The sequence below is a fragment of the Myiozetetes cayanensis genome, unplaced genomic scaffold (assembly GCF_022539395.1).
Source record: "Myiozetetes cayanensis isolate MyiCay16 unplaced genomic scaffold, myiCay2020 scf13, whole genome shotgun sequence".
NCBI lineage: Eukaryota > Metazoa > Chordata > Aves > Passeriformes > Tyrannidae > Myiozetetes > Myiozetetes cayanensis.
The window spans coordinates 10,865,340-10,883,444 of NW_026086937.1; the positions used below are offsets into that span (position 1 = coordinate 10,865,340).

General features: G+C 38.4%; 1 protein-coding gene across 20 annotated transcripts in view; it reads right to left on the reverse strand.

Annotated features, from left to right (window-relative positions):
- Positions 1 to 18,105, reverse strand: part of DLG1 (discs large MAGUK scaffold protein 1) — a 151,270-nt gene that overhangs the window by 95,419 nt on the left and 37,746 nt on the right. For 18 of the 20 annotated variants that reach the window (XM_050308343.1, XM_050308342.1, XM_050308336.1 and 15 more), the window contains one exon: positions 398 to 562. In XM_050308343.1, the coding sequence (XP_050164300.1) occupies positions 398 to 562 (165 nt within the window). Of the gene's footprint in view, positions 1 to 397; positions 563 to 8,233; positions 8,747 to 18,105 lie in introns of those variants that run through there. The other 2 variants (XM_050308341.1, XM_050308347.1) reach the window with 2 other exon arrangements.

Sequence of the window (18,105 nt, forward strand, 5' to 3'; positions counted from 1 at the left end):
TCAGCTGCCTGCTGAAAAACTCTAAACATACATTGCACTTGGTTTATTATGCTTTCCACATAGGCCTCAATGAAAATTATTAGAAACAAACTCAGAATCAATTCTATGGGGTCCTGACAGAAAACCCAAAATGTAAATGCCTGCAGGAACTATAGTGCCCCTCAAAACTATACCCAGAACCTTAAGTTACCTATATTTGCTTTCTAGGCATTTTACTACCATGCATGTTTAACCAGAACGTGTGGAGCTAAGTCAATGCTTTAATGTCCACAAAGTAAATTTTACAAATGAGCAGTTCCACAAAAATAAACCGAAGTATTCTTTTGCCTCCCAAAATTAAATTCCTGGAGGGCATATCAAAAGAGTTCACTCTTATTTTAACCATAAAAATGCCTACCTTTACTGGTGAAATATGAGAATGGGAAACATATCCATGGACATTCTCAATCTGTGACAGATTCTTCTCCGATACATGAACCAGCTCTGGGCTCGTCACCTCATTGGCAACGTGTGGAGAGCTGTGCTCCTGTGGAGGTGTGTCTTCATCCTGATAGCGGTATTTCTGAAGAAAAAAAGTACAGAAAAAGATCAGTTTACCACAGAATCGGGAAAAAATTATCCTGAAAACCTAAGTCAACCAGAAAGAGTTATTCTTCTGAGCTTGCTGACTTCAAGGCAATACAATCTATAAACGAAAGGTTTAATTAGTACTTTTAGTTTAAAGTTACCAAAAATGTTCCATTATTGTGAAGTTACGTAAACCCAAGTAGGGTTTACTGTGTCCACAAGATGCAACCCAATGTTTTTTAACGACATTCCCTTTCACACACTACTACTATATCCTGAGTACATACAGAGTTATTACTAGCTTACAGGGAAGGTATGTCACGTCACTAAAGGTACAGAAAACCCTTTTAAACAAATATTCATTTTAAAGCTGGACAAAGCTATTCCTCTTATTGAAGAATATTTACAATAGAAGACATTCCCTTAGCATTTCTTAAAACAGAATTCTACGATCTACATACTCCAGCTTAAGTCAAAATAGTCTGTTTCTTAGTAATTCATTTCTACATCATAATGCAGTGGGTGACTGCAAGTAACCCATTTGTCTGCAAGCACAGGAACACTACACCAAGACAGTATCTAACAAACAGTGTATAACTACTAACTGACCCTTTTAACAGTTACATGCAATTTTGATCTCTGGCTACCACAAAGATCCATGTCCTTCAAAAAAACTTCCTACAATATTACAAAATTAAGATCTACAGGATAAACTACAAAGAAACTGTTTGAAATTATCCATCAGTTACCATGGTGGTCCCGTAATGCTTAACACATTCTTAATCCAATTATAAATTAGAAGCAATTCAAGTGTATTTTCTCTAAAATGCTAGTTATTAGCAGAGAAGCACAAGACAGAAGAAATAACTCCAAAGAGAAAAGCAAGAGCATTAAGATTTCTGTTACTGCAAGAATCCAATTTCAAACACTTCCATACCTTCTCCTTAGGTTGATGTCAAAGGAGAGATGTGAAAAACTGCAGTGGTTACTCAAAAAGCCCTAATTTTCCAAATCTTTAGCAGAGAGGTTTCATGAGACAACCAACTTAATAGCTCACTACTATGAGAAGATACAAGTTCTTTTTCTTTCCTTTCCCTGCAGCAGTGACATGCTGGATTGCTCAGCCTCAGACTCCTGCCATTCACCTGTTTTCTGAGATTGACTTGTTTTTCACTTATCAAAACAAAACCCTGAAAGGAGTTGGCATGAACTCTCTAGAGCAGCCATATTAAACCTCAGAAACAGAGAAGAACTACAACTTAACGGAAGTGTTGGCCAAAAGTACATTACCAGAGTATTAATTAGATCACAGTGGCAATTGGAGAAAATAAATATTAGAGCTTCAAGAAGCCCAAAAAATGTCTTGCAGTATCAGAGAAAGCAGGAATTCTGCTGTCTTAAAGCAGCCTGCTCCATTGGTGAAGGCAATATTTGGGTACACTTCTGATCCACAATATCCCTGCCAGACCTCAGGCTTTGATTTCATTATGAAATAAAGGAAAATTATTTGAAAGTGCATTTAGTTTCCAGATCATCTCAGACAAGATCCTGTAGAAAGCTAGAAGTGGATCATTACAGTTTTACTGGGGATTTGGGGAGGAGGGGCACACGCAAAAACACTCACACAAAAAAACTCCACACAAATTAGCCAAATAGTCTAATCTATCTGGTCAATCTAAACTTTATGGAACAGCCAATACCTTTAGACAAAGCATAGAATTACCTTGCTTTTTTTCCTGAAAGCAGAGACATTAGAAACAGGTATCTGAACATGCCTGAGTGCAAACAGGCTCTAGATTTCACTAATAAATATATGTTTAGATTATACAATGTATCAGTGTTTATAATAACATAGTGCATATGAAGTCTTATTAGATCAGTATGTCATTATTTTGGTTAAAAGTGAAAAAACGTTGTGGTAAAGAATTGTCTGAGTGCACTGACAGGGTAAGTTTCTCAAAAAAAAAAAAAATTTAAAAGTGAACTGCTAATTGGATTTTGATGCAATATTCAAGACTGACTTCACTGTTATTTGCAAAATATTTCCCAACTTAAAACTACTACAAACAACAGAATTAACGTTTAAAATACACTACATTAAATACTTGTATGATAATGTTTTAAAATGCAAATAGAAGATAAGGACGTGAAGTACATGAAATCATAATATCCACATCATTACTTAGTCTGAAAGGTACAACACTCTCCTTGCCCTTTACAGAAATTACTTTTGAGCAAAGTGCTTCAAGTGAAGCAAACTTCTGTATCTTGTAACAGCTAATTCTCCATCCAAGTCGAAGTGTTTAGTGCTGCTTCACTTTGGAGCATCACCTCTGCAATACTGATCCTTGTGTGGGGCAGTGCATCCAGGTGATGTGGCTGGTCACACAGGCACCACTCAACACTGCCCCTTCCCTTCCTCTTCCAGGAGCTGCCAGCCCTTGAACAAGAATTCATCAGCTGTTCCAGTCATGCCAAGTTAATTCTGCTGCTAAATATGATGCAAACCCCCGTGCAAGTTGCCCTCCATAAGAGCCTAAAGACACGATTTCACAGCACAGCCCAGCTCACTCAAGGGCAGCCACTGCCTGAAGGAGCAGAATCCCCTCAGTCGCTCTGGTCGAGCTGTACAACTTCATCTCCCTGCCCCTCACTGGGAGCTCACATCCCCCTGCAGATGAGAGAGCTCAGCAAGCTAATCCAGCAGTGTTCTTTCCCTCTTCCAGCAATACTAATTTTTCTGGAGTTCCCTGAAGTGGCTTATGACAAGCTGAGACGTCCAGCAAAGCTGGCACAACAGGGTGAAAATCAGGCAAAGAGTAGGGCCAACCCATCTCACTGTGACTGGGAGCAAACCATGACTCTGCTTACAAGCAAGAGAACCCAACCCTGTACCCAAACCCAGACCCCAAGGAGATCCCCAGTTTACAAGAGCCATCTGAGCAAGGGACACATCAAAGGAAACAAAAATGTGTGGCAAAACAGCTCTGAACTTGCAGTCAGTCTGCCTCAGCTGCACACCTTGGAAGCTTCCCAGCAACCAATTACATAGTGGACAAACAATTTAGCCACTCTTTAAGAAGCTTTATGGACTGCTCTATAATTTATAACCATAATTTTAAGTCCAAAGCAACCAAGTATTAAACACTTAATGCAGACTTCTGACAGAGATACTGCCCAAAAGGATTCTCTTGCAAAAACACAGGTGTGGCAAAATTAATTTAAAACATTTCTGATGTAAGATAATTAACAGGATATCTTGAGGCTAGATTATACCTTCAAAGAGTTTTGAACTGTCACCAAACTCTATGGACTAAATTACTTACTGATATAAACTACTGAAAAATCCCTTTACTCTAAATAAACCAGTGCTACTTTGCATGAGGCAAGAAGATGGTCTCAGTTGATCCCAGAGAAATCCCAGTTCAGGTCTACAACCTCCCTGCTTCAGGTCCCAGGCCTGGCAAAATTAGACAGAAATAACAATGAATAAAGTATCTGCAACAATATGCAGGACAAACAAGGATTTTGTGGACATTTTATAGCAGCATTTTTCAGAGTAAAGATTGCCTCTTCACAGAAAAACACAGAAGAGTTTTAGGAAAGTCATTCTAAAAAAGGTTTGCTTGAGTCTCCCTAATGTCTTATCCGTATTTTAAAAAGAAGATATTTCAAACAAATTGATACATGAACTACCAACTAGAAACAATTAAGTTGTGGGTTTATATTTTTTCCAAAGTTCCTCTCCTGAGAAACTTACTGACACAGAAGTGAAAGGAAATTATTTAAAGGAACAATCCCATGTCCTAAACTCAAAAGCCATATTCATAGCAGCATGTAACACAGTTATTAAAGAGATTCAAGCCTTATAGAACATCATGTTCATGGACAGAAAATTAATTATGTTAGAACATCCTTAACGACCAGATGATAAAGGACAGAATATGAAGCAGCAATAATTACAGTTCTCTTCAAAATGGGATGTGCATCAAAATCCAATTCCTATTAGATGTATATATCAATTCACTACCTCATATGAAAACAAATTTGAATACACAATAATGTATCTTCTCTACACAAAAAGAAAAAATCAGTAGTAAAGCATATTTAATCTAAGAGTGAATGGACAACTAAAAAAAATAAATGTTCATGAGTTAACTTCTTAAACTCACTAGCCTTCTCCAGACTTTAACCCTCCCCACCCACCAGCCATATGACTCCCAAGTTACTGTACACTTCAAACAACAAAACAAACCTCAGGGAAACACACACAGTCTGACTTACACAGTCTGTCCCTGGGTTAGTTTTAATTTTCACTGTACAAGTCCAACCATGTTTTGAAAGGGGTTAAGAATAAGTGAGGACTTCAGTTAACTGAATCTAATCATTTGAATTCACTAAATATACTGAAGCTTACAGAGTCAGACCTTCTCTGCTGCAGTATGAACAGGCAGCTGATCAAACAGAGTGACTTTAGACCATTCTCCAAGTTTAAATACTTGCCCTTGTTCAGTCACTGCTCCACTTTATAAGTCAAAACTAAATCTGAAAGGACCCTTCAAAAGATCATTTCAGCAACTGAAGTTACTGTAAAACACTTTGACACGCAACATCATCTCCACTCCTGCAAAAAATTACTAGGATGCAATGTCAAAAGCAAATAGGTAGAAAAACTTAAATATCTACAGTTCTCCTCACATCTCCCCAAAACCAACTCTGGTGTCCAGATGCCACTCACAGAAAATAACTTCCAACAACACTAATAACAAAAGCAACAATACAGACATTTTTTGCATAATCTTGTTAAAACAAAACAAATGCAAAATGAATAAATCCAAAGTTAATAATAAAATCTTTTGTACAATCTTTCCCATAGTCTAGTGGAAGTGCTTAGGAAAATAACAGTGCCTTCCTCATGAAGGGAAAAATAAAAAGGACACAAAACTAAAGGTATGCTCCACTACTGCAGAACTAAAGTCACCTTGAAAACTTTTTGTTTGTAAAAAACAAAGACTATGAAAGCCAAATAAAATCTCTTTGCCGGTGAACAGCAATTCACACTGAGAAGCTGAAAGCCTGTGAATAACAAAAGAAACTTCAGTAACGTAAGAAAAGAGGATGATAGTTTTTGTGTCTTTTTAGAGCTTCTTCACAGATCATAAAATAGGACATTCAGTATTATTTTTAATTTAGGCTTCAACATACAATAAACTGAGTGACTTGAAATACTGGAAGAGGTTTTCTGATCTTTGGGTTTGCTTATTTCAACACGAGTTCAGTACTCTGAGTTACTAACTTCATCCTCAAATAAAAGCACTAAGTTTTCTTTTAATAACTACAGTTATGACAAAGACATAAGGTATTTCACCCTCCTTGGACAGTTTCAGTTTGACACTGTATCCTGAATAAAACTGTTTATAACATGCTTATTTAGGTCACAGTGTTCCATCATATGTCAAAATGCTCAGCCTGTGTTAAATGTAAGACTTTATGTAATGATTCCTGTTGTGGACATCCACAAACAATAAAACAAGTTAAGGTAAGCATATAGAATCATATAATAGATTGGGTTGGAAAAGACCTCCAAGATCATCAAGTCCAACCCCTGATCCAACTCGAATTACTATATCATATACATTTACAAAAGCTCCAGAAATATTTGTAGTGAAGATCACTTGTCCCAGAAGGCCAAAGAAAAGAGACTAAAGAAGGAAAAGTCAGATTCTGAATGTTCATGTGGTCCAAGAGGAAAATGGAAGACTATTTCATGTAACTACTTGGGTGAGATTGTTTCTGTGAAGGACTGGTATAGGTAACCCTGCATTACTGTTTCACACTGTCATTTAAATATTTACTCTTTCAATATTCAAAGGCTGTATCTTCTCAGAGGACAAGAGCATTTTACTTTTAGTACTATGGAGCACTACAACTTTCAAGTAAAAACTGATGAGTGCCTGCTGCAAAATCTCTCTGCACTACCAGAAGGTCACTATTTTAAGAGAAGTCCTTCAGTTTATTTGCGATTCAGGTAGTATAGAGGTAGTATGTAGGCAGTAGAGAGCACCCACTCTGGATTAACAGCAATAAAAGTTTATGTGGAGATAACTAAAGCCTATGCATATTTTTAAAGCAGAACCCTGCTCAATTAACGGCGCCTAGGACGCCGGGGGTCTGCTCTGCAAGGCACGCTGAGTAGCTGTGCAGCCGAAGGACACTAACGAAGGCAGTGATGAGGAATTGTGCCGGCAGCGATTCGGAGACGGTGTGACCCCCTCTCACCCGCAGCGCCCTCGGGCGGCCGCCCCACGCCCTCCAGCGCCGGGGGAAGGTGCGGGGCAGGGGAAGGTGTGGAGGGGCCGCGCCGCGGGGAACCGCCGCCATCGCTCAGCCCCGGCACAGCATGCCCAAAGTGGATGCTGGATGTTGGCTGGGTATTTTTAGTTTGCTCTTAAAGTGAACAGCATCTCTGCTCTGCAGCTCAGCGGGCAAAAGCCAGCCCGAGAGTATTCCATGCCTTTCCTCCCAAATTCACTGTTTAAACATGAGTATGTCTTATAAATAAGAAAAAGGTATGCAGTCCACAAAAAAAGAAGAAAAGAAGTCTTAATGTTATATCAAATAGTTTCCAAATTGCATCAATAAATAGATACATATTTTCAATTGAAAAATGCTCTGGACACAGGAAGGATAAGGAGATTAAAAACAAGACACAGTCTGCCTCCTGGAAATAAAGCATTCAACTAAGTTTTGTAATATTTACACTATCAAAATAGCCATAATAATTTTGACTCCTCCCTCCCAACCTAAGTGACATTTATTCAATATCAACATTTTGTGATATATATATAAATGTATCACATACACATATATTTGTGTATATGTGTACACACAACTGATCCCACTTCATAGAATAAAATCCAGTCAAAAACTTCTTTTTCCTTAAAATAACCTACACTGACTTGGAAACACTGAATATGTAAAGTAAGTTTTGGAAAGAAAGATTTCCAAATTTCTGTCTCAAAAGTAACTTCATAGACATATCCCTTTAATTTTAAAGGGGCTTGCCAGTAGTTAACATTCCCATCATATCCTTGACACTGCATATTAATTTTACTTAAAAAAAGCATTTTTGACATGACACTGAATATATTTGTTTACCATTCTGAGGATTACCAAATTATATATGTTTTATTACTCTGAAACCTAAACAGTTGATGCAGTCCTAAAACGACTACATGCCTGAGGGCACTGTTAAACCCAAAGCTGCCACTAACAATTGCTTCCATCAATATGATGTCAGGAGGCATTTCCAGTCCTGCATCTCAGTGCAAGTCTCCTGTGTATTTAATTCTCTACAGCTGAAGAAAATGAAAGCCAAGTGCAATAAACTGATTACATGATGATTAATGCTGATTAATGGAGAATGACGACATATTACATGTGGCATTCAGTAAATTCAAAATGTTGTTCAAAGGGATCTTTAAACAGTAGGCATGATAATTCATTACTTCTGTCACCATCGCTAAGAGCTCAGATAACTGAGTAACGCATGGAAAAAAATACACACTATTTTACCAGAAATTTAAGGTATAGTTACATCAGACACAAAGGCAATCATCTATTAAATGCAGCTTACATTTTCAGGACAGTCCTTTTATAGACCCACCTTACATCCAAACATTAAAGATATTGTGTTGTTCGTACATGCTACTTTACAGTGGCATAGCATCGGAGAAAAACAATCCAAGTTTTTTATGCTAGGAGACATTTTTTCAGATCCTGTGCACTTCAATCGATCCGTGACTGAGATTCCAGAAAAATGCCTCTGTAAGCGCTGCTTGTTGCCTGTCTTTGACATTTATTCTAGGTCCATAGTGTTCAAAAATAAGCCTTTATGTAAATAGGTTGAATCCTTCAGGAAAAATTTTGCTTCACGTTAGAAACCAGACCTTATAAAAAATGCAAAGAAAAAATCCTGTGTCCATTTTTAAAATTTTTGAGTCAGCTTTATCTTTAATTATGTCAGCGCCAGCTCCAAGTGACAACTGTCTCACAGCCCAAAGTAACACTCAGATCCTCTCAGCCAGAACCCCGGGTTAGATCCAAGGCAGCTCCACCTGCTGCAGTGCAAGGACTGCTATCTCCTCCATGAAAACAGAAGCAACTCCAGCAGAGCTACTGCTCATTGTGTGCTGGTTGCTTAGGGGAGGGGCGAGATGCTGCAGCAAGGGACTCGTTACATGGCCCGATAGAGATAAACCCAACGCTCCCTGCAAGGTGCTTTCGCACTGCACCAATGAGCATGTGAAAACCCATTTGAAAATCAGCTGTGTGTAATTATAAAAGCAGGGATGTCGTAAGCCTAACAGCAGGGAATTTGCTGATCTGCAGTTTACACTAGCTTTTTCAGGGAAGTGTCAGCAGACCACAAAATGAATGGCTCTGGGATATTTAATCCTCATTTTCAAACATTAAAAATTCAAGGTTATTTGACACATCAAAAAATAGTTTTTAACTGCGCAGTAAAATTCCTAATGGTCTACCAAAAGCAATAAACAAACAGCTACAGAAACACATGAATATTCTCCAACTTCAACACACAAAGAAATCAGAAGCTGCTATTTTTCCCCCAGTTACTGCTGTGAAATCTGAACAGTCTGGACTATGCATCAACTAGATTATGAAGAGCTCTTGGTAAAGCATTTCAAACAAATGTACATGTGAACACAAACAAAAGAGTTTGAAAAAACACAAAGCTTTTTTCCTTAGAACTGAAGTAAATACTGTCCTAGTCTCCTTAAGATTTGTTGTTGTTTGTTCTGTGCTAACAAGACAGGATGAAAAATTATTTTTAAAATGTTCTGTTTGGGGTTTGTTGTTTTAACCAAGCTCTATAGGATTCAAACTTTATTTCTTTTTTACAAGTACAGGGGTCCCTGCAGGACTTTAATCTATTTATATATTTTAATAAATTGCACCACAGAACTTGATCAAAAACATGTCCTTTGCAAGTACTCTGCTCTTGTATCTTAATCTAACCAGCCTTTGCAAAAAACTTCAATGAAATAGCATTAGCCATCATTTCTATTTTTTAGAAATGTGGTGTTGTAAAAAATCCTCTTTAGGACATGACTATTCACTTAAGTTTACACCTGTACCAGCCTTTAGTCATCTCCCTTCTACTTTATTTGATAAGCACCCCCTAAGGTAGCAAGTTTAGTGTAGTGTAAAATTGCATCCACACTTCCAGCTCAGAAACAAGTAGCTTTATGAATTATACTGAGACAGTCATCTTTATATAAATGTGCAGACTGATGAAACCAAAACCAAGGCAAAATGTCTGGAGAAAAATGTGTAACTCAGCCCACAGTAAACCTCAAAATAAACTTCATTTGCATGAGGACCTCTTTCTTGGTAGACTACCCAAGGATCACTGATGACAGCATTTCCATATTGGTAAGCATAGTTTTCTTTCCAGTGACCTACAATTTTTCCCCAAATAGCCTTAGACATCATTTCCCACAGAAGGTCATCTTCTGCACATGAGTGCAGCAGTAGGGGCAGGGCCAAAGAAAAATGTCTAACACCCAACTTAATTGTCATGGAAAAAGAAACAAAGGCTGAAAAAAAACCCAAGAAAAACGCACCTTCTTTATCTAGCTAAGTTAGATTATGTTTTTCTTGCAATAACATTCAAATCCAAGGGTAGCCCTAAGTAAAATAGGATGATGGAACAACTAAAACCCCTTAATGTTCCTTCTGCTGTCTGGGGGTCCCAGTAAACACTGAAGCAGCAGAGCACAACTGAGCACATACTCAAACACCACATGTGACATAGGAAACACTGCACAAGGGGAACACAGTCCCAGAGAGCTTGCCAAACAGAAGAATGTTCCTATCCCACAAAACAACCTTTTCTATGCACCATGGATCAACAATCCATCTTACTTCCATATCTCTAATCACATTGTAATAAGGTAATTTCTCACTGAAATAATACACAGTCAAACGCATGGCAATTTCATGACAACAAATAAAGTAAAAGAGCCAAAAGCATTTCTTGAATGTTGCAGAAATAGCTTTTTGTGATGCAGAAAATATAAGCTCTGATGTGCCATGGGCATAGAAGAATCAATAAGAGAAAGATAGAGTCTACACATCTACAAAGGATTCCATCAGTAAGACATAACAAAAAAGAGAAAGCTTAAGTAACTTCAGGCAATTACATCTGCATTGTTGATGAAGACCACATAATCCATCTGAATCTTTCAGCCATATATTTGCAGCTATAGATAAATAAATTGGTTACACTGCAAAATTGTCTGGGCCTCTATACAAATGAAACCTTTTACACATTTTGCTGCCCACAAACTTAAAAATACAATATTTAATCTTGTAAAATTAAAATATATTTTACACATTTTTCTGACTAAATCCAGAGATTTAACTGTAATGAAGGTTTCACTTGTTCAAACAATTATTTGTGCTCAAAGGCTTTTTTAAAGAAACAGTTGTGAACATAAATCTTTCTGAAATATGAACATATATCATGATATAGAGAAGCATATGAAACAGAATATTTTTAAGTCTACTTTTGAACTCTAAGGAAATATATCTCCACTTAACCACTGCTCTGATTCAAACTGAAGGTTGAATTAACATTTCAAAACACAAAAAACAACGTATTAACACAGTGACTAAGCTGTTAATAAGAATATGCCCTTAACTCCCTAGCTACCTATCATTACTCATTCCCCATTTATCAGTCTGTATTTTATGTTATCACATAAAAGCTTGGGCTCCAACTGTCAGAGACCACTATTTCCATGTTTCCTCAAAAGTGTTCCCAGTAAGAATGACTCATTCCATTCTTACGAAAATGCTACATAAAATTGAATTGCTGTCGTTTCAGGTTTTGTTTGAATGTTTACTCAGCAATAATCCATCTTCATGTACAGCTCCCATGTGCACAATAAAAACGTCCACATGATTACGATCTTTAATTAGTGACCAAGACTCATTTTGTTGTTGTCATAAAATAGGGAAGCTCCAACTTCCAAGTCTCCCCGAGCACTATATTGGATAGAGAGAAACAAGAGCTCTACAGCATCAAAAAAACCCACACTGTAAGATTTTCACAGTAACTTAATGCTTCAGTTCAGCACTTGCCAACTATTCTTGATTGAACATACATAATAGCAGTTTCATTGATCAGTGTGTTCCACCCATATCCTCAATACAACACAGGTTAGGAAACAACAATCTCATAAGCAGTAAGACCTGGAGTTTGTAATGAAATGAGTAGTGAAGGTCTAACTTGACAAATGTAGCAACTATTCAGAGTGCCAAATCAAAGGGAAAAAGGCTATACTAGGCTTCATATGTCTTCAGATAGAACTCGCCCCCTAAGTATCACTGCAGGCACCTGTCAAGCTGGCAGTACTCAAGTTTAGGTCCCTCTTTCCCAGAATCCTGACCTGGTATACTTCTGTAATAATTAATACAATCAAATTCTAAAACAAAACAAAAAAGAAAGCTTATCAGAATTATTTAAATTTAATAAACTTATTTTAACTTCTGCTCTGCATAATCATCGTGTGTAACGTCTTCAAAGAGTATACAGAATTCCAAAATCATAAAGAGCTCTGCAAAAAAGCTTGGATACCAATTTAAGATTACCTGACACCAACAGAGAGCTCTAATGTAATGGCTGTAATAATTTCTTACACAAGGAGTAGGAATTTTATATGCGTTTTCTATAAGGCAGATGAAATTTGAACACTAGTTTGAGAACAACTGATGTCTGGTGCAAAATGCATCATCAGCACCCAGGAAGCTTTTTGGCTCTGCAGTTCTTTCTCCCTGAAGTATCAGATGACCATCCAAGCCAATTCTGAGAGTAGCCGAGCAATGTCCTGCTTGTTCCTGCATGCTCCTAAAGTACCAAAAAAATCATTTGCACTGTTCTTTCAGACAAAGAATATCTTTTTGTGAGCTTGGCAATAAATATGTTTGCAGAGCTTAAACCAGCAGCCACTGCTGCACCTCCAGTTCAGAATGCTGATGTGTATCTCCCCTTCTTAAGAAGCTTAATACTCCCATATGCAAAATTTGTAGTACCCATATATGCCCAAAATAATCATCACTGAAGTCTCTCAAAAACTGAGACTCCTTTCTATTGTTTTGACCCCAACAATAGAAAAATATTTTCTGGAACAATTAGCATATGGGAGCCCCTGGTGGTCTAGTGGTTAAGGACGTGGCGCTGTCACCGCCGAGGCCCAGGTTCGTTTCCTGGTCAGGGATACTCCCCGGGCAGATGGAGCTCATTAGCCCTGTAAGGCAATCCATCTACGTCTTGAGGACCTCGCTGCCACCGTCTAAGCTCGCTTGGCCCCGGCAGATGAACATTAGGATTAAAGGGTGGGCTCAGTTCCGCGCACACTGTGTCTCACCTAAAAAATCCAATGTGCAGGCTGGAAGGTGTAAAGACCTTCCCCGGATCTTCACTTGCAAAGACTAGCCATTATTATTAAATACAGTTGTCTGTGTCTTAAGTTTCCAAAACCCTGAAGAACATCACAGCCTCATTAACTTCAGAAAGAAGGTGACACGTTCCTTGGGAAAGAAGAATCTGATTAATAGTTGCCTTCTTTGTTTTTTTAAAGTTAACCCACAATGGCATTTAAGCCCAGAACAGGTCCTATGAATAGAAACTTTTCAGTGGGTGTTTGTGATTTTTCTCCCAGTTTATTCCAAGCCTTAAATTGTTATGTGTAAGACAAATCTGGGACATCACTCCAATGAGGTCCTTCATAAGCCTTGATAAGTCAAGACAAAAAACAGTCAAGAATGTTTCCCTTCCCAGCTGAGTGACCATCACTATGGGCATCTGTATAAACTTGCTTCTGGAGTTCTTTTCAGTCCAAAACAGAGGAGGAAAATATAATGCCATATTAGAGAAAAAAAACCCAGATGTGTCTGCATTATGATGTTCTCTATATGCAAAATTAATCAGGCTTCAAAATATGAGCTGACAGACGGAAGAGCCTTTAGAAGCAAAACTTCACAAAACTTTCCTGACAATTATCACTGCGTATTCTAAGTGTGATTTCAAATCTTATCATTCATCTGCCAGTTCTTGTCTCTTAGTACTTCTACCACTATAAGTTAACTTCAGCCAAATTGACTGGAAGGATAGAGGTCTCTGAGGACATCAATCATGTGCAAGTTTCTTAGCGTAGGTAGCAGGCAAGGGAATAAACTGAATAAATATGAAAAAATTCCCACTAAAGTAAGGGGGAACAGCAAGAGGGTGAGGCTGCCTCAGCAACAACAAGCAAAATTTATACAACGGGAAAGGGATCAAGAATATCAGAGGGGAGAAAGTCTAGTAAAATGGTATATAGTAGCTTATATTAAAATAGTAGCACACCTTGACAAAAAGGTAGGTAGTCATGCTTTCTAAGACAGCTATGAGGCCATTTCATGTTTCGGAATTAAAAAGGCCCTGAGTGGAATCTCTTCCCCTTTTTCTGATGTTTTGGAAGTATTTAGCACTACTGGAGCATGTTTTACATCTTTAGTTGCCACACAAGAAGTTCCTGAGAATTAGAGAAGTCATGGGCTAGTATGACTAGTATGAAAGCCAAAACTCAATGCTATTTTTTCCTAGCTGGAAACCATGGAAGTCGGGAGAACATCTTCAAAACAAACTAGAAAAAAACTGAAAATAAATTGTTCTTTTTGCAATACTCGAAGGTTGATCCATTAAAGACATTGTACATGCAGCAGATTGGCATCTTATCAGACCTCGTGTTACGTTCACTGCAAAAGATTAATTTCGTTATACTGGCAACATCTATGTGAGGGAAAAAAAAATGACTGTATTCTGAATAGACTGTACTGTGATTAGAATACAATTCAACTAGAAAATTCCTAAAATTAAAATCTACTACCTTGCTTCAAGCATATTTAGCACATCTAGAAACAGCCTGTAGTAGGCTGAGCCTGGATGGCAGGTATGCCCCTACCCACTTGCTCACTCACTCCCCCTCAGAGGGATGAAGGAGAGAATCAAAAAGGCAAAAGGAAGGGGAGAAACCTCATAGACAAGATATATAAGTGGAAGGGGACATTAAAAAAAAAAAACCAAAAAAACCACAAACAAAAAACAACCACATATAAAAGTGAGGCAAGCTAAATCACCAACCACCAGCAGGTCAATGACCAACCTCAGCAACAGCTACTTCCTCCCAGTTTTATTGTTGAGCAAGATGTTAAAGTATATGGAGTATCTTTTAGGTCATTTTGGGTCAGATGCTCCAGCTGTATCCCCTCACAACCACCTGCCTGCCCCCAGCCTTCTTCCTGGGGCAGCAGAGTGAGAAATATAAGAGGCCCTGACATGGTGTGAGTACTATTCAGCACTAACTGAAACACTGGCATGTTTCTCACAGTCTAAAACACAGCACCATATGGGCTGCTGTGAAGAAAATTAACTCCATCCCAGACAAACCCATACCAGTCTGACCTGAAAAGTCCTTTAAAATTAACAACTATGAGATCTTTGAATTAAAAAAAATACTGCTGAAATCACTCTTAGAGTAAAAGTATGTGATTAATCTAAAGTTGCCTTTGATGTGTTGCTTGCATCTGTCCACATAAGAGAAAAAAGTATTCATACTTAGCCCCAGATGGTCCATTCAACTCTCAAAAAGATTTCTAGTGAACACCAGACACCAAATCCCAAAGATTTAACTGATAAACTATAGAAGTCCACTAAGTAACAGGCCTTCTGAAAGACCCAAAAGCTTTACACCCTTGTCTCATGCCTTCTTCACACCCTCAATGAAGCTTCCACCCAGCCTGCATTTGAAGTGGGTGGACTCTAACCTGAAGTGACAGATTATCAGCCAAGACAGGTTAGACTGTCAAGGCCATACTCAGTGGGAAAGACTGAATCCAGCAGGGTGTGATGAGTTGGAATTGCTCTCCCCAGTGCCAAGACCAGGTTGGAGCAAGGATCTAATTTATCATTCTGGATTACTCCCTGTAGGACCCAGGCTGACTAGGCTAAGCACATCCTCCAAAACAAGGTTTTCCTTAAGCTCCTATTGGGCTGAAACACAAGTCTAGTTTGATTCAGGCTGTCATGCAGTATCTATTGGACGGGGAGTGTGATGGGAGGAAAGAGGGACATCTTTGAGGTTTATCCCAGTATGGATAACATATGAAGATCCTTCAGCTCTTGCAGGATTGCTCAGAATCCGAGTCATCCCATCCCATCTTTTTGAAAGAGCTCCTTTAGGAGTGCAGTTTTCAATAGTGGAATACCTTTTAAACAGTCTATGCAAAGTAACCAAGGAAAGTAGATCTTCTGCTGAATAACTCTCAAAGCATTAATCAAGCATCTGTGCTTCCATTGGAAAAATAAGGGTGCACTGGTAAAAAACAACTGAAAATGAGTGAGAGGAAATATATTAATAATACATATCTTTTATCTGGCAAAGCCTCACACTACTTCAGATTCATTTCAATACCTGTTCATGTTGCTTAACACGACATGAAGAAAAGACTGCAATTTGACATATTTGGTGCTACATCAAAGCAACAGAGCAGAAAAGAGTAGAGGCTAACAACCTCTCACAGCCAGTGGAGATGAAGTGCTTCAACAATAACTGTGTTTCTGCAGACAGTAAGAAGGCTCTTCCCAGAGACAAACAAATCAGCCCTCCAGTCCTGCTGTTTCAAAAACAGTGAAAACTGATCATGTTTCAATTATAAAATAGTCTACTGAGCTCAGGACAGAATCTAGACAGCAATGCTGTTCTGTGGGTATTCCAGTACCTGCCATACATTTCTGAGTACTCAAAGGACTGTCACTAGGTTCTAAAGGAAAGAATTGTTTTCAAAAAGATTTTTTTCATACAAAGTTGGTACCGTGCTTAAAGGAGAAATGCCATTAGTGTGTGATGTCTTATGTCATTCTAATGAATGAACATTTCAAAAACAGAGATGACACCTTCCTCTAAATGGGAAAAGATTGATAATGATACTTTTTGACTCCAATGGATAAAAGAATTTGCTGGCCTACAGTTTCAATTCACTGCAACTCCATCACTTTCTCCCTCTTAAAATGCAAATCCTTTTACAAGAATGGACTACCCTCTCAATCCAAATGGTAAGGGTGCTGGTGATTTACCCTTCGTTATTAACTGAGGAAGGCTGATATTACCTTCAGGTCATTGATTCTTCTGCCACTTTCTGGGAAACTAAAAGGTAAAAAGGGGAGAGTTGCAAGAAAGCACAGAACAGACAGGTAGAGACCAAGGCTTTGAAAGGCTTCCGACAGGGCCTCTTGAAGCTTTCTTCTCTGTAAGTCAAGCAGTACCAGGCAGGACTAACAGACTGGGTTGAAAATTTGTGGACCACCTGGCTCAAAAAGTGACTGACAGCACCATGTCTGGCTTGCAGCTGTAACAAGCAGAGCACCCCGAAGTCAGATACTGGGGCCCACACTGCTCAATCTTGTCACTTGTTGCTTGCACAGTGACACAGAAAACACCCCAAGGAGACCAACAGGCCACACTCCACTGCTGAAGAGCCAATACAAGAAACAGCAGGACCTTAACACAGACCTCTGATGGAGCACTGGGTGAGGAGGCAGTTCATGCAGCTCAGCAAGGAGCTATGCTGAGTTCTGCAGCAAGGATTGAACAACTCCATGCACTGATACAGGGAATAACAGCTGAGAGTCATGTGGAACAGCAGCCTGGATGAAAGCCATGAGCACTTTAGGGTAGGAGACCATTCTGCTAAAAAGTGAGTATCACTTCTCTCCAGTTTTTCTGGAAATAAAGTATTTTTCCAAGTATTTCTGCTGCTGTTAGCAGATTCATTCTCCTATGTAGTGCTCATTAATATGTTAAACAGTGCAGTAACATGTTCAGAGCTTGCAAATAAGGAGAAAATAAATTAATTAACAAGCTCAAAAAAAAAAGAGTTGGGGGATGAAGGTGGTCTTACAGCTTTTAAAAACTGAAAACACAACTTACTCACCACAACAGAACAGCTTAAGTGAGAAGTATAGAGACATATGAACTGAAGCTCCAAAAAGGAAGCTCAAATCACATTTTCTTATAGCAGGTTAAATTTTCTTAATGTCAGTGAGCACAAATTAAAACACTTATTCTTACAGTAAAAATCATTGTCAAAGTAGAGCCAAATTTTGCTTGCTAAGAATTCAAGCAGTGATGCTTTACATACTTTATCATTACCAAGGGCCATTACCCTGACCATAAGCTTACTCCAGTCTACCTTGGTTACAAATGCTTTCACAACCTGTTCCTCCACTCCCCTGAAACATCATACTTTGAGAGAAGGTACAAGGAACAACCCTTCCAATAGCAAAAACATAGCAGTAGTACTTTGACTGGCAATGAAATATGCTCCAAGAAAACTTCAGAAACAGGTAACAAATATTTGTTACCTATTACCTCAAAACTATTAAAGCATAAAAATGGTGTGTTTTTTAAG